A 23,123-nucleotide genomic window follows, 5' to 3' on the forward strand; every position below is an offset into this window, starting at 1 on the left:
CTTTGTAAAATTTAATCAATAGCAATATTCATGGAAGAAGATGAAAATCTCATCAATCTCTGCTTCTAAATTCCCATCTTTGTTACTAATATGACAAAACACTGAAATACAGAACGTAAAATACGATCTCCGTTGCCCAAATATCTTACAATTTATTATGCTTGCCTTTGATTAAATCAAAACGAAGTAAAATTTCAAAACCCAACACTCAATTTTCTTCTCTAAATGAGACAATCGTTTACGAACAACTTTTACAGTTTTCGCGTTAATTGATCGCGTTATAAACGAAACAGAAGACACAATCGATTTAACGCGAGACGAAAAGACCTTCAGCGGGAATTAATGTTTCACGGAACGATCGCTGAATCAGCAGATACTTTTCAGAAGTGTACGATCAATAACGCGAACCGTGTGTAGTGGCAATAAAAAAGATCCGGCCGTCTTTTTATTGGCAGGGAACTGTATTTGCAAAGTGTCAGGTCCACGTGGCGGAACAAGGACAGACAGTGTTACGCGAACAAAGAGTGCCATTTCCTTTTCTTTTATCGTTTCTGTATCTGATTTCTGCTTTCCGACAATCTTCTCTTTGAGTATCTCGCGAACAATAACTCTGATATATAGACATCGTTCACAATGACATTTACGTACACGTCGAGGAAAAAGTATACTCGTGTTTGCATTCTCCTTCTATGAATGAGACACTCATTCCGAAGTGTCCGTACAGCACGATGACAGTACAATCACGCAATATCATTCGGCTGATAAATCGTTTAGAAGATGACGCGTACGCGTATTCGCCAACGAATAAAATATAAAACGTTAAATAGCCGTGAGGTACATTTATTTGCGTACGTAAAACCGTTGCAATTCTTCATCTTACGATCTGCAGAAATTATTACTTATTAATTCGAGATAATAAGGAACGATTAGCCGTGATTTATTAAAGTAGTTTGAAACTGTTTCCGGGAAGCGGAAAACGCAGAACGAGCAGTTTCTAATACATCTTCAAATTGCGTTGATAATTTATCACAGCACGCCGAGTAATTTATTGTTGATGAACGCTCCGCGAAAGTAGCTACGAAATAGAGTGACGTACTTTCAAAGTTCTCGGAAGAATGGAAATAAACTCGTGCAAGGGATATAATTCTTCAGTCGATAACTGCCGCTATACAGAGCAACGTCTTCTACATTTATTATCCGCTGTTATCGGAATTATTTTTTTACTTCATTTCGAGAGTAAACAGACGTTTATTCGCCTTCTCTTTAATTTAACAAATTTCGCATACAAAATTCATCATACCTGACCCAGACACACGGACCAACAGAAAAGTAAGGTAAATAAAAAGCATTAAAGATATTGCTTGTCGTAATATTACAATAACGAAGCATTTCGGTATATCGAAATTCTACAACAACGAAATTCTTTGTTTTAACAATTATATATCTTTGGTCGGATCTAACAGGTTCATTCGGTTCTTGGAAATCTCTCAGAACATGACATTTTTCGTCGCTTAATAATTCTTAAAACCTGGATAAATAGTAATCCGTATAAACAATTTACGAGAATATTGTGAATTTATTTTTGTTTTATTAATAGTGATCCAACAGAGTTTGTTTTTATATTTTAAAGTACATATAACTAGACTAAAATACCTTATTATGTTTATCGATTTATTGTAATCGTTTATATTGAGAAAGAGTAAATTGATTTTCTGAAAGGAATTTATTAAGCAAAGTAGATGGTCTATAGAGAAAGAGAAAAAGAAATAAGTAATAAATATTCCGAATTTCTAGATTTTCCAAACTTTCCGCAGTTCCTTATTTGCGTTTCGTACGAACGCATAAGAAACAAATATCGAGCCATTTCTAATTACATCAAAGAACAAAAGAAAGTTTAAAGTTGCCAAGTAATTTATTTGAGTACATCGATATATTAATTTTTGTATTGGACAGTTTGCACCTATTCCAATGTATATCTATATATAGTGCATAATAAATAAATATATATAATATATATATATATAACATTTACTCACTGTCCTTGTCAAATGCAATTCTGTTTTACAAAGTTATAGAAAATTACGGTACTTTTGCACCACCTAAATTAAAAATTTTCTTCATTCACTGCTGTAAAATATTTCTTCTGAATCGTAAAATCATATTAAAGCTTGATTCACACTAGCGATCACGGTACAGTCAGATTGCGCCAAGTCAGCCGGTGAAAATCGCTTACGCGTAATCCAATGATAGCATTCACGGTAGGCGGTTTGGACAAGTCAAATGAAAATCTGTTGACCGTGGCGCGTCGGTTTGCTAGCGATCAAGACCGTAGTGAACAGTGGAAAAGGAATATAGGGGACGAACGTTTTATTGAATTCGTACGAAATTACAGCGAGCTACATGATTTCAGCGCAACGAATATCGTGACGTATGTGACGAAATGAAGTTGAGAAACTTCAAAAAAGTAAGCGGTTTTGTTGTATTTGTTACGACGTTTTAAATCATCATCAACCGGATGACAGTACGAAGTAAAAATCTTTTTGGCGATTCCACAGCGTCTGACGTACTAATGTAAATCCTCGTCCAAAATCAACTAAATATTCATTAAAGTATATTAGAAAAAACGGCATTGTTCTTCCAGTGAAAAAATAAAAACGAAAGACACTGCGACAGCTATTGATCGTTTCTGATCGTCCAATGCGAATGCCTCGATAAAATCTTACGTTTAATATAAATATAAATATATATAAAAGATGAGATCGTAATCAGGCAGTACCTTTCACCGCTAGCGTAAATCAGTCCTTACACATAATTCGATTAAAATCTCATTCAATTAAAATACACAAAATTCGATTTAAATTAAATCTCTTAATCGGTGCTTGATTTCACGCGATCAGTAGTTTGAATGAAGCTTCAGTGTGAATGCCTGGTAAAATCCTACATTTTCATTGATCATGATCCGACCGTACTCTTGACCGCCATTGCGAATTAACGTCTTAAAATCGACAAACCAGCAAAAGTGTATCACCTTGCTTCCTGTGATCTTTGTACGTTAAGGTTTGAAATTAATCAGTGGATTACGGTATCGCGTCGTTTCCGTGCACACTGGCAGGAGAAAGCTGGAAGCTGGCGGAAAGGAAACGACAATCAACCGAGTAACAAGAGACCGAGCCGTGGGAGATGGATTATTGTTGGCGGCGGACGAAAGGAGAGATGAATCGAGGTGAACGCGATGGAGATACCGTTGACGCGGCGCTCCGATTAGAATATTTACCGGTGTCATCCGTTACAAGCTGCGGAGCGTAATATACAGGAACGAACCACGGCCAGCTCGGATGACGCAGTGTAGTGTCAAAGGAAGTCAAGGAGCCGAGATCGTCCGCGAACGCTCACGCCCGTGGAAATGGCCCGTGGGCGAGCCTGATTTCTCCTGGGGTGCGCAGAGAAAGCTGAAGATACGACAGGAATATACGGACCTGGCCCGAAGTGAAGCGAGACGCGAGAGGAAGCTGGAGACGCGGACGCGTGTATGGGCACATACAGTCAGTGAGAAAAGTCTTCGTGCACTTGGCGAATCTTATGTACCTGACTAACAGAGAAACTGAAAATGAACTTTGTCACATTATTTAGACTTACGTGTTAGTACGATTAGTATTGTACATGTACAGTCGGAGACAGAAATAACTGGAGTGGAAGGTAGTGGAAGAAAGTAGGTACTTGGTACTTGGTGAGTTCTGTGTATCTGATTTATCAAAGAAACTGAAAACAAGCTTTGTGGCGGAATTATTTATATTTCCATATCAATAGAATTATCATTCGTGTACAATCGAGATAGAAATAAGTGAAAGGTAATGCAAGTACGTAGGCACTGCTAGTAGTAGCGAACTTTGTGTACCTGACTTATCAAAGGTACTAAAGTGAACTTTCTCATGAAATTACTTATATTTACATATTAGTGGAATTATTATTCATGCACAGTCGGGAATAGAAATAAGTGGAAGACAGTGTAAGTACATGGGCACTTGGGGAATTTTGTGTACCTGATTTATCAAAGGTACCAAAGTGAACTTTCTCATGAAATTACTTATACTTACATATTAGAGCAATTATTATTCATGCGCAGTCGGGAACAGAAATAAGTGGAAGGTAGTGGATATAGATAGGCACTTAGCGAATATCGTGTACCTGATTTACCGAAGAAATCAAAAATGAACTTTGTCATGCAATTATTTATGCTCGTATATCGATACAATTATTATTCATGTACGGTCTAAACAGAAATAAGTGGAAGGTAATACAAGTACGTAGCCACTTGGGGAATTTTGTGTACCTGATTTATCAAAGGTACTAAAGTGGACTTTCTCATGAAATTACTTATACTTACATATTAGCGCAATTATTAATCATGCGCAGTCGGGGACAGAAATAAGTGGAAGGTAGTGCAAGTACGTAGACACTTAGTGAACATCGTGTACCTGATTTACCGAAGAAATCAAAAATGAACTTTGTCATGCAATTATTTATGCTCGTTTATCGATACAATTATTATTCATGTACAGTCGAGACAGGAATAAATGGAAGGTAGTGTAAGTACTTGAGCACTTGGGGAATTTTGTGTACCTGATTTATCAAAGGTACTAAAGTGAACTTTCTCATGAAATTACTTATATTTACATATTAGTAGAATTATTATTCATACACAGTCGGGAACAGAAATAAGTGGAAGGTAGTAGATATAGATAGGTACTTAGTGAATATCGTGTACCTGATTTACCGAAGAAATAGAAAATGAACTTTGTCACGCAATCATTTATGCTCGTATATCGATACAATTATTATTCATGTACAGTCTTAGCAGAAATAAATGGAAGGCAGTAGAAGTGCCTAGGTACCTGGTGAATTTTGTTTGCAAAGATACTAAAAAATGAACATTGTCCCGAATTTACTTATACTTACATACACCTGCAAGATATTAACGCAATATTAAACCTACTGTTCTTATGATTTCATGAAATTATAATAGGTGTGTTCTATTTTTGTAACATTATATTTTATATCCTTTTGCTTCTCATTTTCCTCAGTGAGGATCAAAATGAATGAATTGTGTTACATTTTAACAATGTCTGCCTTAATGTATGAAAAAAATTCGTAGAGCTAACGTCTTTACTATAAAATTTCGTATGTAAGGGGTGTGTATAAACTTTTCTGAGTGACTGTAGAAGAGTAACGATTCGAAGAAGATGAAAAAGCGAGGGAAGAAAGCGCGTTTGAATGAAGAAAAAATGAAGATTGAAATGGGGGAAAGGAAGAAGTGTGTCGTAAGTGTGACGAGGATGAATGACTAGTTTCGTATTGAAATAAAGCAACTCTAAAATTTATTTCGTTCTTCCTCGTGCCATTATTAACTTCTCAATCCAGATGGCAGAAGAGTCTTAGAAATGAACATTTTAGAGTTCGACAAATCAATCGAGATCAACAAATGATCTTTATTCATTTTTCTTACTTTTTAAGAGAGCAAACGCTTTTTAATTTTTGCTTCAATATCAACTTCAACTTGTTTAAACGAAACATTCATCGTATCATACAATTGTCCTAGGTTTTATTTTTGATTATTTCTGATTATTTCTAATTATTAAATTTAATACACTTGGACCTAATTAGTTAGTATATGTAAATTCTATAGTAAATAAAATGACGTACAAATACTTTTTACAGCCGCTATAAAAGTGTCAATAATTTTATTCTGCTACATTTTTTATGGACTTATCCATTTTGCAAAAGCAACTCTGGTAAAAAAGCATAATATTAACAAAGTTCATTGTCGTAAAGTTTATCAATTTTTATTCCGTAAGAACTTGTGAAGATCATTTTCGTGAGTCTCGCCTTTAACTACTATAGACTGCACTTTTATTGGAAGAATCGAAAAATTTGATAGTCGTTTTTTAACAAAAGGCCAATTATTTCAAATTTCCAATACTTAGGTTTTTCGAAGAATGATACTTGATCGGAATAAAAGTACATTATTAAGAAGCTTATGTTCTCTACTTTAAAGTAATCTCGCAATTATGGTTTAATTTAAAGTAGAATATCTTACAATTGTTGGACAATCACTTACAAAAATAGTTCTAAAAGTATCAGCGTAACATGACACGTACCGTGTACTTATGTAGGACGACACGTGAGGAAATCGGGCCACACACTACGGAAGTAGGTCACTCATTGTAGAAAGATTAACGACGAAGTAAACCAACAGCTGGTTCATCAAAAATCCGAAAGATTAAGTAAACTTTCTCTTCAACGTGTCTACGTATCCTTCGGACTAAAATGCTGCCAAATTTTGATCCATATGTTTTAAATACTGTAAATTCGTTAATAACATTTTCCTCTACAGACTTCCTCTTGTCTTTGTAAGTTAACTCATCCGTATGTTTTATGTTGCCTTCCTCATGCTGTTACCAGTTAATTCGTTTCGCAAATATTCGCAGCCTAATCATTACACTGTCCTAGAATAAAACCCGATCTGTAACATTTATAATTAAATATTACAAAATTGTGACTCGTTGTAGTTGGAGAGAAGATAATTTTATGCCAACAATCAGAATCTGTGAAAACGTAAATTTCTATCTACGTCCAAACAAGCAACGAAACATGAACGCTAAAAACTTGACGTATGAATGTGTTGAGAATAACTTGCAACACACTGACGTATTAAAACGTCAAAATACATCGTAAATAGACTTGCTAGGATAATTTCTCAAAAATAGTCCTCTCCAATGATCACACAGCCGTGGTACAAGTATTTGCGAGGAAAAAGGTACAGACAGAAAGACGGGAAGTGCAATGCATCTTGCAAATTGGAATATCATAAGTGCAAGTTACGCAAAACCGAGGGCAATTGAATCACAACTGCATTGCTTATTTAATATGGGCTGCTTGCTCCGCAAATAAACAGCGTCTGCTTCCTTTCGCAGTCTCGGTCTCAAAAGTGGACCGAGCTTGGAAAAACGAAAAAGCAGGCCACGATGCTCGAGTACGAAATCCCCGTTACCTTACTTCAATCGAGGAAAACGCGCAGAACGACACGTGTAGGAGTAAATGAAAATAAACATAAAGAAAGTCGGTTCGGAGGGTGGAAAAATCATATCAGCGAAGAAGAAGCAAAGGAAATTCAAGCTCGCCGGGTAAGAGAAGCTCGGAGCATGGAAAACTGCGCAGCCACAAACAACCGAGGTAAGGTTGGGACGATAGTAAAAGGGTAAAAAGTAAACATGCAGAAAGCGAAGAAGCTTCGGTATAAAACGTCCAGGCAGAAAGGAGAAATGGGAGACGAAACGAAAACTCTAACGAGGGGAAAGACAGGAAATAAAGAACGATGGGCCTGGGTATTTCGTTTTGCCAACGGATGTAGTTGTCGGTTGTGCTTTAACAACGGTTCTTGCACCGGAAGTGAATACGGTCTGGTATCACCTTTGCCAAGGAATAACACACCACAGCGTGGACCAACGAGAGTTGTTTCAAAGGAGACGTCCGCCAATTTATCCTGGCCAACAACAACGGCTACCTTCTCCCATAACGATGTACCTTCGGATACATGCGCCGTGCTGTCACGCACAATCGCCGTAGCTCAGCCGATCGACGTTTCGACAAGCCAGCTCAACACAGTTTTCGATATTATGCCGGTCATAATGGCGATACCGTATTATTCCGGGGAAGATTATGAATCAATACGGCCACAGTGAATTAATAATCGCAAGATTGATGAACATCCTCGGGCTATTTTTGTGAAATACGTCAATATAACAATGCCGATGTAAAGGCGTTTTTGGCATTCACAAAGTACTCGAGAACTTATTTAATCGCTCTTAAACGTATAGAAATATATAATAGATAAAAAAGATAAGAAATATATAATATTAATAATAATAATTAATAATATAAATTAATAATAAAATTAATAATATTTAGTAAATTAAATATTTATATACGAAATATATATAGTATAATATATATAAATATATAATTTTCGCTTATATGGAAAGAAATCATTACCATTGGAAATATTTGATAATGAAGATTCTATTCTTTTATTATCAAGTATTGTCAAGCGATCGTAAGAGTGTAGATTTTTACACAAATGGCATTAAATTGCATTAGGTCGACGTCGTTAAAATATTATCAATTATTTTATCGAATTACGTGTGATCCATTTTGTTCTATCAAAATAAAGGTCACAGCGATCGACAGATCAGGTTTCATGTTTGTATAAAGATGCATCGTTGTGAAAGACGTGTCTGTAAAAGAAAGACGCTTCTCGTATTATCAACCTAATAGATTAGTTTTTAAATTATACGTGAATAATTCACTATTTCTCAGAAATGTAATATTTCGATAAATTGAGAGACAGAATTTCTACGACGTTCTCAATCAAAATATTTAAATTTCCACATTGAACGAGTATAATGGACCTAATTAACTTAATTGCTTATCCTTTCATGGTCGATGACTTGTTAAACATAATAATATGTTAAAACTGGTTTCCTTCCGCTACAGAGTTTCATCATTAAGACAAGAGCAGAAAATATAATATTCATTTTAAAATAGCGCACGTACAATTAGTATTAATATTATCCGATTTCTTTCTCTTAGGCTAATCGTAAATCCGTGGATGCAAAAAATATATGATATTATGTTTGATTATCTAAATCAATCAAATCGATAAATATTCGCATTTAACAAGTCATGTTACACAGATTAGAATCAATACAACGATATTATCGTACTTGTTCTTCTGCGAAATTCCTATATCATTATCACACATAAATGGTGTCTACCGTTGTTCATTCTCGATTCAACTTCCAAGTAAAATGATTCCCTCGAGCATTCCTGTTCTGAATAATAACTATGCTATGTTGCCAAGGGTATGGCACACTTCAATAAGATTGCTTACTGTTTCTATGAACACATCATAATGCCACGAGTATGTATCGCTATTAACCTGCAGACTTTCGTATATCAAAAACATACAAAATATCTGAGTATGGTATTTGTTAAGTAAGAAAACAATAAGTATTATATTGATAAGTAAAAAATTCTCTAACTAAATTCTATATTTTTAGTTATCTCGGCGAAGATATGAATCATTACACTATCCTACAATAGAATGAAACCCAATCTGTTAGATTTGTCGAATATTACAAGATTGTGGCCGATCGCAGATGGAGAAAAGATAATTTTATGCCAACAATCGGCATCTGTGAAAACGTAAAACGTTAAGAATGTTGTGTAAAATAACTACACTAGTATACTAATATATACAATACTAAAGTAATTTCAATGACAAGATCATATCGTTTTTACAGCGTGTTTCATCAAAGAACGAGAAATTTGGCAAAATTGAATTCTTATCATATTTAATTATATTTGATTTATTTAATCGTACAAATTAAATTATTCTCAATTCTATGGTTTCAGTATACGAAACAAATAATTTGCTAGTGATAGCATAGTAGAAGTATAATTATTTGCTAGTGATATTTCTAAAAAAAAAAAAAAAAAAAAAAAAATATCAACCTTCTACAAATCTGTAAATGTCGTTCTATAGTCTGAGTCGCGAATAACCCAACTCTGTGGTTGACGCGTAGTAAAACAAATAAATAGGAAAAGAAATCTTGCTTGTGTCTTGCCCCTAGATCGACTTTCAAATGAGAACGGCGAACTCCATGTAACAGGTCTCGCAATATTCTAGGTACAAGATCGCATCTTGTCTCTCACTAACTGACACAGCAAAGGCCAATGAAATAAGCCTAACTCATATCGAACTTGCGTAACGCATTCTGTGCACGCGTCTGGACAACTCCTTGCTTTTAGACTAAACACGCATACATTACAACAGGTGGTTCGTCGACTGTAAATGACTGGACTAGTCATCGAGCATCTTGGCAACCTGTTTAAATCTGATTCGTATCTGATTATCGAAGCCGTGCGTTCGATCAATAGCGAAACTGCGAGTGACATTGGTATTACGAAGTATTGTTTCTGCGGCTACGCTCCATAACGCGTCACATTTCGCGTTAATTGGACCGAGTTATGCAGAAACCTAGCGACCCTCGAAGTGACAAAAAATTAATTAAACACAGCATAATTTCGTGGTTTATTTTGTAAAAAATTACCAACTCGTAGAACAACTGCTACATTATACAATTATTAAAATTATCAAGACTGTTTGCAATTATTTTGCAGAAAATTTCCAAATTACATATTAATTATACTATTTATTGTTATACAAGCCATTAAATGATATCGTGAAGTGACAAGGAAAAATCGAAATATACTCGATAGAGGCAAAGCTATTTTATTTTAAAAATGAAGATCATTAAAATAAAGTTCGTTGTCAGCTTTCTGTATAACTCGACCCGATTGTGATTTACGCCGAGAAGAATTAACTGTTGTTGAACGCTGTAAGAATTTCCCGAGTTCCGCTATCTCGAAGTAGCGGCCATACGTGCCAAGTGAAATCATAAATTTTCCTACTTTCATCCTGTGACACGATATTTGAATTTCAAATGATTCTTGGCAACCTGCGTAACTTTCGTATAATTTTTATTCAGAGTTGACTGTCTGTTAAAGACGAACATGCAATGCCTGTGACGATAATCGATTTGACTTTTAAAACGGCAGATCCTTTTCGTCGGTTTTCGTCGCATTTTGAATACAAAACTTTTGGCGATTCCTCTTACTCGCGAAATTCCAGCTAATTGATTGTAAAATAATAGGATCTGTATGCGAACTTACACGGTAAATTAATCAGACTTTTAAATTCAACACTTCGCGTTGATACAAGAAACCTATAAAACGTTTGACCTATAAGCAACGTTCTAAAAAGACCAAAAGCAATTTATAAAAATCTGTGACGTGCTATCGAATCGATAAAAATTCCCTCCTCTCGGCACGTTTGTTCTGGCCTCGAAAGTTGAAAAGTTGGTGACGCACGTGGAACAATCAGAAGTATTATGCCAGGATTAAAATTACATCGTTTATATGTCAGAAATTTTCTCATTGGCTGACGCGAATGTCAACGGCACCTGCGCTGGCATAATATTCATTTTCCGTCAGCTGGTCAACCCGACGACGGTAACTTATTATCGTATTTTGCGGTTTCTAACGACACGGCGCGGCGTGGAAAGGGAAACGAGGCTTTCGCTTCAAAGTAATAGCGAATGTCTGCCGTATATTTCATGTTGAAATGAGTAACGTACACTGAACGCTTCCGACACCTGCCAATTAATATGAATCATCGTTAGAGAAACTGAAATACTGTGACAGAGTGAACCAGACCGCGGCGAGAAAAATCATTTCGAGTCTCATCATTAACTTCTACCTGAACACATTCGATTATACGCATGTTCCATTATCTGTACACCCGTGTTAATTTTTAGATCGATAGCAAATCGATCGATAGATGTGGCATAATTTTTTTCCTTAATGAAAAAAGCCACGGTTACATTTGATTTTACGAATATCGTTAGAGTATTTTCTATGTGTATCCTAATAGCCAGCAGTGTATTGTGTATGAAACATGTAATTGATACTCGAAGACACGGCAAAGTTGCATTCTAACAATTTTAAAATTCGATATGTTGTCGACCAGTTGCACATGGAAATTATTTGCTCCTTTGAACTTTGTCATTTAAACGATTGAACAGTATTAAAACAATGACTAACATTCGTCAAGTTAAGCTAACATTACGTAATTAATGATATTTGTTTTGTACAGAATATGGTAGTTTATTGTCTGTCTTCGATATCTTAGTATCTTTGAATTATTCCTTGTCCTTCTCCAACAGTATCATATTAAAATACTTTTCTCTAGTCGTAAGATGACATAAACGCAAGAAAATCAACAGACGCGGACTTGGCATATTTTTCTTGCGTAATCCACGATACTAAAACCAACATGCTCGCATAATATTTCTGATTGTGGCAATTAGCACATGTGTGGGAAACGTTCATTTCTAGAATATGTATTCCACTATTTAAAGGATGAAATTAAAAGTAACGAGACGATGGCGTTCGTATGATAAAACCGACCCTCGGAAGTGTTTTTAGCGCAAGCGGCGTGAGTGCGATTAGGTAACATGTTACGTTATCTGCTGACGAGTTACGGATCTTACGTTAGCCAACCAATTCTACTGCCGTAAACGTGCGTACACCGTATGCCACTTGTCGAGGCTACGCAGCAGACATGTAGATACGCTAGAGTTAAGCCAACAGTGACGTAGACGTACATACATTAAATTCACACGAGCCGTCCACCAACAATGGCCACAGCTATTACCATGTGTACACTGCTGTTTATACAGGGTGTATCATAGCATGTGAGATCCACTTGAGCAGTGGACAAGAAGAACAAAAAAGAAAAAGAAAAAAGAGTAAGATAAGTTCGTGTGAACGCGTGTCCTATGTGACATCGTTAATAAATATTGACAATATTGCATTAACAATACATATGGATCCTTTTAGTTGAGAAGCTTGAAGTATTCACGATATACAAAATGTATGATAACATGTGAGACCCACTTGAGGAGAGTGGACAGGACAAGCACAAAAACAATGAAAAAGGTTCGTGTGAACTGTCCTTGTTTCTGCCTGACCTTGTTTCCATCTGACCTTGTTTCATAGCTGTTTTAGTGTTCCAATAATCCGCGACTGCTTACCTTCGTGGAAAGTCCTTGAAATGACTAGCCTCGGTCTGTGTTATTCGACATACACCTGCAATTGTTGAAACACTGCAAAATTCTTCGACACGACGACTGCTAGCTTGCATAGAGATCGATTTCGAGCACCTTCTATAAAATTAATTAGTTGTGGATTATCGAAACGCAAAAAAGACTATAAAGCAAGGTGTGATAGGACACGCGTTCATATGAATCTCTTCTATCGTTTTCGTGTCTCCTGCTCATTGCTGAATTGGCTTCTGCCTTCTGGCTTTTGGCTTCTGAATCGACGTCCCTCAATCGCTGCTTCCAATCCTAACATTTCTGTGACATACTAATTTCCCTGTTACATATTTCTTGGCATTTATCCAATTTGCTCAACATTTGTTCAGTGACGTTAGAAGATCATAGAGACGCTTATTTGCTACATCTCCGCGAGACCCAAGGTAGAGAAGATAGATGAAATTACAAAAGATAAACATAATAAAATGGATAAGAGAAATAGAAAGACTGAGAAAGCAAGTAGGCAATAGATGGATGAGGCTGGAACCGGAAAGAGCCAAAAGCTGCAGGCAACGAAATGCAATACAGTGGAATAGAGAAGTCGTCGCAACAAGGGCGAAAGCCACAGGAAACGAAGAGATCAGCAAATACAGTGCAGTAAGAATTAGCGACAAGGAAGACGATAAGACAGATCTGGAAGGATGTGATAGATGTGAGTGAAATAAAGAGCAACGAGATAAAAAGCTACAAAGTAGCCAAGCCCATCTCAAGACTGATCGGCCGTGTAATTAATAAATATATCGCTGTAAGATAAACGTCGATCGAATTGCTTTGACGCTGGAATTTGAAAAATTCCAAAGGCTGGAGTCGACCGCTTTGTCCCGTTTGGCCAACGTCTTCTATTATTCTGCGCTTGTCGTGTCTCTTGTAGCTCTTAGGAATAATCTTCAGAAACTCTTGGTTCTTCATCTTATGTCAATGTAAAGTTGTAATTGAATTAGTAGTAATGTTGCTTCGAAGCAATTATCGCGTTTTGTACGAAATCGCGAGATGTGCTAACATTTATAAAGTTATAAACGTGATTGTACGCAAGCCGAATTATGCGCGTTTCTTTCAGAATGACGATCTCGCGAATGTACAAATGATATGGAACACGCACGGCTGCTCTATATTTTAATTAACTCCGGATCGTTAATTTGAAATGCGAATTACAAATTTGCTTTAATCGCGCTCGCGCCACTGTAGCTTCTGATTGTGAACGCGATATACGCAGCTGGGTGCGATGTCGTGATGAATATTAACACCCCGCCGACTGGTCCCGCGTTTCCACGGTTATTTTAACGTTCTACAACTGGCTGTAAGCGTCGTTTACGTGAATTTACTATCTCGGAGTAGATACATATAATGAGGTTATAAAATCGGTCAGATGTTACACTCTATACAGGCTTTAAGAATCTAAAGAGCGTTTTCAGCATATACGTGGAGCTTAGAGAAGATAAGAAGCTGGAGATCTAGTTCTAGATTCTATGACGTCAATTTAGAATTAGTTCTTCCCTCACAGCGTATTTGAAAAGATAAGGAGCTTCGGATCTCGTCTTAAACAATTTAGACTTCTTCGTTTAGAAAGATGAGCAGCTCGAGCGCTATTCAAATATGAAAAGCGATTGCGTAAAAGATACATTAATTACGCTTTAATTTACTTCCATAGAGCGGCTGATTTTTCTTCCAGCTGTTTCATCGTTTAGCTACCAAATGAAACAATCTTTCGTTTCATTCGAATAAACGTGCTCCGAAACTATACGTCGAGTAGCTCACGATGCTTATGAAGACAAAAGCGAATCGCGACATTCGTCGTTCTAGACAAACAACTTGCTCCTCCTACATCCTTTTGTATCTGTAAAGGCAACGAAGAAACAGACTGTGCAATTACAAAAATATCAACCGTTCGCTTGTTGTCGAAACTCGATGTCGGAAACGAAATAGGATTCGCCCCGAACAGGCAAAGGTTGACCTTTAAAAAATCCAATTGGAACCGAGAGCAAGCAACTTGGTTCCTTAGCAAGACCCAGGATCGGCAATTAATTATTCGGAAGGCAACACGCTGTGGCAACATATTCGCGCTATTAAGTTGCAACGAAGGGTGCAGTAGGTAACCGATACGCTACTGATGTAGCGAAGGAGATCGCAGGTTGGGTAGCAAGGGCGTTGCATCATAGGCCCGTTTTACACGGTACACCTTTATGGGAATTACAAATCCCTCCGTGCCACCTATCAGGCCTTGAGAATACACGAGGCTAAGTATGTCCGCACGAGCCACATTATAAATCCTAATCGGCTACCGCACGGTCGACCTCCTTCCACATCTGGAAATATACACCGCATGCTATATACTCTATTCGCTTTGCTGGCTTGCTTTTACCAGAGATTTCATCCAGATATCAGCCTCGCCTTTATATCATCGGATAACGAGGTGTCGCAATACACGTTGGCCGGCAGCATAAATTGATGCCGATAAAAGGATTTATGGCAGAAGACAGGATAACGTTTAGAGAATTCTTTAAATAATTCAGCGTTGCTCGTTTCATACGTGACAATTTCGCAACATGTCATTTAAGCACTGTGCAGTATGTTCGTCAGATAAGGCCTTTCAATTTTTAGCCGCAGTGGCTTCTCATCGAAAATGAAACTCAAAGGCGGAACAATCGTACGGGATCAATCTGTACGATATTTCTTTAAACAATAAAACCATTCGCAAATATACGTAGAAAGCTGTCAAGCTGTCTGCGATCTGGACTTTTTACTCGAATATAGGAATATAGGTGTGGTAATAGGAATTAAATTGAAAAAAATATTGAAATCCAGCAAGAATTTACTAGGCCAGGAAGCATATCGTAAATGTAAAACAAAGATAATAATATAAATACGAAAGGAACTGCGTTACGTCCTTCTGTGTTTTTCGTACGATATTCTACGAAATTAGAGTTCAGCTATCCTTCAAACTAATCGCTTTTCGATTATGTTACGCTAACACCTTTTATGTAGAGTGACAAGAGGATTCAATGTATGTGAAAAAGGTTTGTGTTTAAAAAAGATAGTGCAATTGCAAAATACACGTCTATTCTTGCGCTTGTGAAAAACATTAGTAGTTCAGTTTTTCTCTCTCGCTTTTCCCTCGTACATATCGTCTACGAGAAAAACAGCGGCCAGTAAACCCGTGAACACCCCGTATACAGGTATTTATGAATCGAGCTTATAAAAGAAGGGCGTGATAAGTGAATGAAGCATTAAATTAATTACCCAAATATGTAAACGCTCACTATTAAATGGTAAATAGCAGACGATTTATGGATTTATAAATTATGTATCTTCTCGATTTATATAAATGCAAATGACGATGTTTTGATTTTGCTCCAAGTGCCATCACATTAAATTATCTTACGCTATAACTATTAAAAACTATAAAAATAACTATGAAACACTTTTCTCGAAGCCATTCTAAATGAAACATTCCCCGGTATCATAAAAGCAAAGAAAATATTTAGACGTTTAGATTTTGCTGCAACTTAATTTTCCAACTCGAGTTCCAACTTGATTTTAACAGTGTTACATGCAAATATTAAAAAATGCCAGCATATTCTATAATTTATACATTTTTATAGCCACCGTGAATTTATATTTTATACGCATCTAATGAAATAATCTAATTAACTTCCTTTTGAACCGTTTCGTTGAACATATTTTTATTCGCATCAGCGATCTCTATTTGTCAAGCTAACCTGTGATCTTGTAAAAGCTTTATAAATAGGACTGTTAATAATTCGTCTTAAAAATTCATAAATTTAAGCGAAACACTTCCACCGAGGTAGTATCCTTCTGAAATTCGAAATAGAATTTTCTGTTCTTTTATTAATTTTACTCGCTCGTTGCTTGTTTTCCTTTTCGGTTCCATTCTATTGTAGAAAGCGTGGCGTCGTTCCTTTATCCTTCGAATAAATCACCGTGGTATAGGCACTAAATATGTCACCCGCCAACATTGGAACACAGGACAGAAACACCCACCCCTGCCACTAACAAGTTTATTTTGAGAAAGCAGCCGAGGATAGTTTATGCAACATCTAACATTCCAATGGACGTTAAGAACGTGTTTTTTAATGGTCTCTCGCGATTCCGCGTACGTGGTTGATATTTATATTATAAAATCATCGTCCTACCTTGAACTATATATTATACAATAAAGCTATCATCCTGGGAAATTTAGATTTAAATAAAAATAATCTACATAGACAATGCAGTGAGTCTTTTCATAGAAAGTTAATATTTTTATTGCACAGATAGAAGCAACTAAAGTTAGTATAACTGAAATAAATGATAAATCAAATTTTTGAAGACCGTCGAGCGTGAAACGTCTGACATTTACAACCAGAATCCGTTTCCTGGTGTAATCCATTCGTTCGAACATCCGGAAACACGGCTTGATTTCGTCAACATCAACGTTATCTCGATGATCTTGCGTGTTGTTGCATAGCATTTTGCAAGACGCGATACCTAAACGAGTGTCGCGAGACACACGCAAATTCCTTGTTTCTGTAACTTTCTTCACGATCTTCCCGGCTTTCTCCTGAATCGATACAACATGAAATAATCTTAAAGTATTTAAAAGAATCTCACTACAAGAGATGAGATTGCTCGAATAATAAAACATCTGTACTTTCCGATAATTTGAGCAGAGCAAGGAAAACCAACTGAGGACCAATCGGCGTCGAATCGATTTTTGAAACGTGCTATAAATTCACTTTGAACGTGCTTTTCACTTTCTCGATACAATTTACAATGGCGAATAAAAATCAGTTTAAAATCGATGCATTTTGATTTTGTAGGAAAAATACCATGTTGATAACAGTCATCTATTCTGTGGTTTACCCATTGCTCCTATTGGACATAAACGGATTTTCTAAAATTATGCTGTCTTTTCGTATTCCTTATCTTCGCATTTATTTTATAAATGTTCTTTCATTCGCCACTGTACATCTCTTCTTTCGGCTGTTCACTTGTGCTTTCGTCGTTTATTCCGGCTTCTCGTGCTTACTTCCGGCTGATCCCATTTTCCTTCCCCTTTCGATCTACCTACATCGTTTTAGAGGAGCAAAGCTAACGTACTCCTTCGAGCAACCTTATAAATCCTAATCGGCTTCCAATCAAGTTCCACCCTTCTCCCAGGACAGTAGGCGGCCCGAAAATTTATTCGACTCGTTCGAAATCCCTTTTATCTCGATTTGTATTCCGTTCGACTACGGTCTTGGAAGTAGAAATTTTTGAAAATCTAGTACAAACAAAAGCGAAATTACATTTCTTTTCCTTCGATCGAATTTCTCAGCCGTAAGAAACGAAAGGAAAACACTGACACTGCTTATCTTCCTTTGTTTCGATTCAAAAGAATTTGATCAAATTCTACGAATTCTTACTAATCTCTTTTCATTCTTTTTTCTGGATTTATTATACGAAGTATTTTACCCACGTGGAATGAACAACGATAGAAGCTTTGCTCGAAAAATTAAACAGTTTCTTAGTTTATTTAGAAATCTTTTCATTTAAATCTAACATTTTTGTGCGCGTACGTGTGTGTTTGGGTAATATAACGTAATCCCACTTATGTTGGAAATCCCTGCGATATTATGCGGGATATGTGTGCGGTACAAATCGTTCGCCACGATATTTGGTCTGGTTGTAATAGTTTAAACAAAAAAATACTTGGAACGAAAATTAATATACATGTGATGTAAATTTTCCTAATTAACCCTTAGAGTGCTATGGATGCATATATGCGTCTGGCGAAAGTCATCGGTGTGGACTAAGGACGCATATATGCGTCTGGCGAAAACCATCCGTCTGGACTAAGGACGCATATATGCGTTTGTCAATTTTTCCGAGCAGCTACGCAGAAGTAATACTATTACGTTTGCGTGAGATAAATATAAATGCATTTCAATGTTAATGCCGCGTTCGAAGAAACTGTCTTTTCTTTTCTTTTTTTATTTAATACTTTGCATTCACAATTTGTCCAATTTGGACATTTGGTAGAATAATCGTGCCGGCACAACACAATTATCAACAAGAAAATGCGTTGTTTGTGTGAAAAATAAGAGAAGGAACGACAGAAAATGCGATGTCGGATTATGTATCGATGATTATTTTGAAATTTTTCATGCACAACTGAATTATTAACTCGTGTCATATTTACTAAATTTAGTTTTCTAGTTTATTGTTTTCTAGTTTACTACCCAAATTCTAGTTTATTGTAAATTTCAATGTTTATAATAAATAATTGATACTAAAAAATAACGCTCTTGAATCATTTAATCTCGTGCAAAAGAATTACTATAACTTATTACGATTTGCGCTTTGAATAGTCAATCAACAGAGTTCAGTATAGCGAAAAAGTATTCAGTCCACAGCGATCGTCAGCGCTGGCAGCGTGCCGTCCGTACGGATGGCATAGGCTCCGAGTATTCAGCACTCTAAGGGTTAACGTGTTTCTGCAATAATTTCTCACATTTGGAAGAGTTACTTAAGAAGTCTCAATTAGGTCGTTGGAGCTAATAGAAACTAATTTCCCTGAATTCGTCCGAGTTTAAGCAAAAATATGATAACTGTCAATTATATGGGAATAAAAGCTACTCAAAGACTCAAGGTAATATTCAATACTATTGAAGTTGTTCTTTATATCTACGGAGCTTATTACCGCTATCTATCTCATCTGATTATACATCTGAATTGAGTTCTGCATTATTGATGAGTTCGTTTAATGTATTCACTTTTGCACAATTACCGCGCATAACGTAGGATTATTAAACTGTACACGTCACTTGTAAAGTATTAATTTAAGGAATTAAAGAACGATCAAGTTTCATAGTACTCGAGATGTTTCCCTACGCTCGAATATAATAATTTAATTTGTAAATGTATATTGCTTTTTACAGATGAAACTAAAGACTAGACGAACAGGTAAACAACATCCAATTTCGAGAAAAGGTGACTATTACAAGCCGCGATATTACAAATTCGATACTTTGATAAAAAGAAAAATGGAAACTGATTAGCTAATGGAGAATTAAGAAGGTAAAAGGTAAGATAGAATCTGTAGGGATATAACGAAGGATAAAATACCGCTAAAAGTATTATTCCACGTGTAAGTTTGCAGAGAACATGTACATTTTATAGAACAAATGTTTGAATCGCGCGATAAATCGATCAAACAAAATATATTGGCTAAACGTGCAATATATTGATCGAATCACGTATTACAAATTTGCGACACGAAAAGGAAAAGATGAAGTGATATTGATGTAACAGTCATTCCTAGTTGCGGAGAGTATTGAATAATGAAAAATACTTCCGCGAAAGAACAAGAAATAAATCGGATAAAATAACTGCGCAATAATTCTCGAAAATGGAATGTTTACGTGTTTGGCATTTTACGCTACATGAAATAATAGGAAACATATTTCAAAGCCTATATTTGAGCAAGCTTATACTTGTCCAAAGCTTATATTTCATCGTACATTTGTACATTTCTCAAATACCGGAATAGAATGGACAACCTGTTGCATAATTTATGCGAAATGAAAAGTCTCGCGACGCAATTTTCCATATTTTGCAGCTTTCTAATATTATATTTTATATATCGCTACAATATCGTATTCGCACGAACGTTGTCGTTCCAAAATTTGACATTAGTAAACGAATGCTATCGAATTTTGCTTCGACACGTTTTGCAAAACTCGCGATAATACGCGTTGAATGTAAAAAACAAAAGTGTTGAAATAAAACTGTCAAAAATGTATTATTTAACAATCCTGAATAATCGAGATATTTGTGCCACGTTTTTACGGGATTAAATTTCGAAAATTCGAAGCTGTTGCAAGCATAAAGCACTTGGCATTTTGGAAAATGTACGTGCACACGGAATACGAATAAATCGAGTCAGGGAAATGCCATATGAAAATTGTGACTGAAAATAGTCTTTGCCAAACAGTAAAGGAGATACGATCACATTTAGATTGAAACTACATCGACCTATCATTATTCGTTATTTAATATAAATAGAGTTAAATGGACAGCTATTTGACTTTATATAAATTAAGAAATATGCAGTTTCGAAGAATGAAAATAACCACCCGTTACTTCAAATAAATAGACAAAATCGATTAGAATATTAAATTTTATCATCCTTGCATTTCTTCGCTTTTAGACTTGTCAATCACTTTTTCCAACGCACGTACATGAAATAGGAAACTAAGAAAGCTATAAAAATAACATTTGTGTGGATCTCGGTATATATAGAATTGACAAATGTGTAGTAAGAAAAATTTGTTAAAGTAAAGAATGCGTAATATTATGTGGAAGTTGTTTTAACTGAATATATAACGTTTTAAAATTTAAGGGAGCGCAATACAATAGAGTAGACAAGAGGGGAGGTAGATGCAGAAGAAGCGAAATAAGTGTAAGAGATGTAAAACCGAAAGTTCGTCCGGAGCCGAAAGGCACTTACTAAATAATAATAGAATAATAATATTAGCGATTTAAAAAATATAAATGTATTAAAATTTTGTTGCTTCAAGGGATATTTCATATAATTTAATGTAAATTTTGTCAATTTATTTAATATAATTTAATTTAAATTTAATCAATTTAATGCAATTTTGACTATACATACATTCAAATTACTACTGAATCAACTATATTTATCACCTGGATTTTCGATTTTCAGAAGCGTCGCTATAGTTACATTTCCAAAGCGAACAATCTGAAATATTCTTGGAGAAAAGGAGAAGAATAACTAACAGCAGAAAGGTAATCGTTCATTTAAAGAAACGTAATAGGTATATAGACTTCAAAACTACTAGAACTAGAAAAATTAAGGAATATAGTGGTCGCTTGAAAATTACTACATAGGTTTTTATCTATCGCTCATAACTATACGCCTTGCTCGATTTGTATACTATAACTGTACATGAGTATCAGTAAAATAAATGAATGAACAACGAGCCAAAGATAGAAAGCAATATTTACGATCTTATTTTAAAATCAATAGACACATACCGTATGAAATATGAATGATCTATTTTAAATATTATCAATGTATTAAAATTAAATACACGACTTGTGTTGGGATATTTTAAATATTTATCGCTAGAATTGCTCGGAATAATCTTTCCATTTCAAGGAACCTTCTCTATCTTATCTGCACGTTGACAAGTACGTAGATAAGCTGAAGGTAACGAAGTCCATAAATGACGAAACTATATCATAATGACTGGCATTCTCAGATGCCATAATTTTGTTCTTTTTCTACTACATATTAACTTCTAAAAACAAGTTTCATCGTTGCATAATACCCCGTGGTTCCAGCTCTGATAAAATATAGAATCGCCTTCAATCTTTCTGCCAGTGTTCTTGTAACTAAATTACATTTGCTGAAAAAAAGTAAATGTCTATATGATTTCCAGCGTATAGCTTTTAGCGTGTACACCGAAAGGCAGGTGGAAAAGAAAAGACGCGTACAATATGTCCGTACCATATGTCCAGGAATCTCGAATGTGTTGGCGAATGGATGAATTTAAAGTAGATCCGCGGCACATATGGAAAGACTGGTCCGCCATGCTAAGGTATAAAAGAGCGAAAGCTGGCTATAAAAAAGAGAAAAAGCACATCGCCGGAAGGGTAACGTGTCGATTACGTGGGATACGACCTTACAGAGGAGGTCTCTTTTGCCCTGGGATTCCTTTTAATGCTACTCATCGTGAATCGTCGCCTTTACACTTCTCTCTCTCTCTCTCTCTCTCTCTCTCTCTCCCTCCTTCTCTCCCGTCGCTATCGTTTCGCTTTAATCGCTAAGGATGATTCGGACACAGCAAAAAATTTCCCATTGTACTCCCTATACTCTTTGACATTCGATTTATTAGTTAAAAACGACTTTGGCATTGTACCGGGGGAAGAATGAAAAGGTTTTGTGAGTTTTTACATTGCCAGCTGGGGATCGTATAAAATAAAGTGGGGGTAAATTTCTATCGCATCTTTTTATGCGTACGACAGAAATTGCTGCGCTTGAATAATTATAAATCGCGAAATAATTGCGAAGTAAGGAACACTTGACGCCTAGAAACATAGAGGAACAAAATCGTAACACGTTGCTCAAGCATTTTCGATCTGCGCTTATTTGCGAAAATCATGAAAATTATGGAACTTAGAAAAATATGTAGATTTTAAAAATAAAAATAAAAGTATCGTCGGAATGTTTCGCCTAACTTTATCACCTGGGTCATCTCGCTTGTTTTTTGATAACATTGAAAAATGTTTCAGGACAAGTTGAATGGTATCCTATATTTTTTAATACATTAGTCAATCCAG

The 23,123-nt window shown here is 35.8% G+C and overlaps 2 protein-coding genes across 11 annotated transcripts in view; one reads left to right on the forward strand and one right to left on the reverse strand.

Moving 5' to 3' along the window:
* The window catches only part of LOC122571660 (CCR4-NOT transcription complex subunit 6-like), a 925,145-nt gene that overhangs the window by 526,392 nt on the left and 375,630 nt on the right, over positions 1 to 23,123 (reverse strand). The window lies entirely within an intron of this gene.
* On the forward strand, positions 1,082 to 23,010 carry LOC122571661. Of its 7 annotated transcripts, none has more exons than XR_006318146.1 (2): positions 1,082 to 1,329; positions 21,484 to 23,010. XR_006318146.1 is itself a non-coding variant. In XM_043735716.1 (2 exons), the coding sequence occupies exon 2, from the start codon at positions 7,269 to 7,271 to the stop codon at positions 7,737 to 7,739; it is 471 nt and encodes a 156-aa protein (XP_043591651.1). In that variant the 5' UTR covers positions 1,082 to 1,334; positions 6,567 to 7,268; the 3' UTR covers positions 7,740 to 7,871. The 7 variants fall into 7 exon arrangements, 1 of the variants encoding a protein (XP_043591651.1); XR_006318142.1 differs by lacking the exon at positions 21,484 to 23,010 and adding an exon at positions 21,157 to 21,256 and having other exon boundaries at positions 1,082 to 1,334; XR_006318141.1 differs by lacking the exon at positions 21,484 to 23,010 and adding an exon at positions 3,058 to 5,612 and having other exon boundaries at positions 1,082 to 1,334.

Source organism: Bombus pyrosoma, linkage group LG10, assembly GCF_014825855.1.
Source record: "Bombus pyrosoma isolate SC7728 linkage group LG10, ASM1482585v1, whole genome shotgun sequence".
NCBI lineage: Eukaryota > Metazoa > Arthropoda > Insecta > Hymenoptera > Apidae > Bombus > Bombus pyrosoma.

Excerpts from the sequence above, each read along its gene's own strand:
- LOC122571661 (XM_043735716.1), top strand. The coding sequence starts at position 7,269 with ATGCAGAAAGCGAAGAAGCTTCGGTATAAAACGTCCAGGCAGAAAGGA.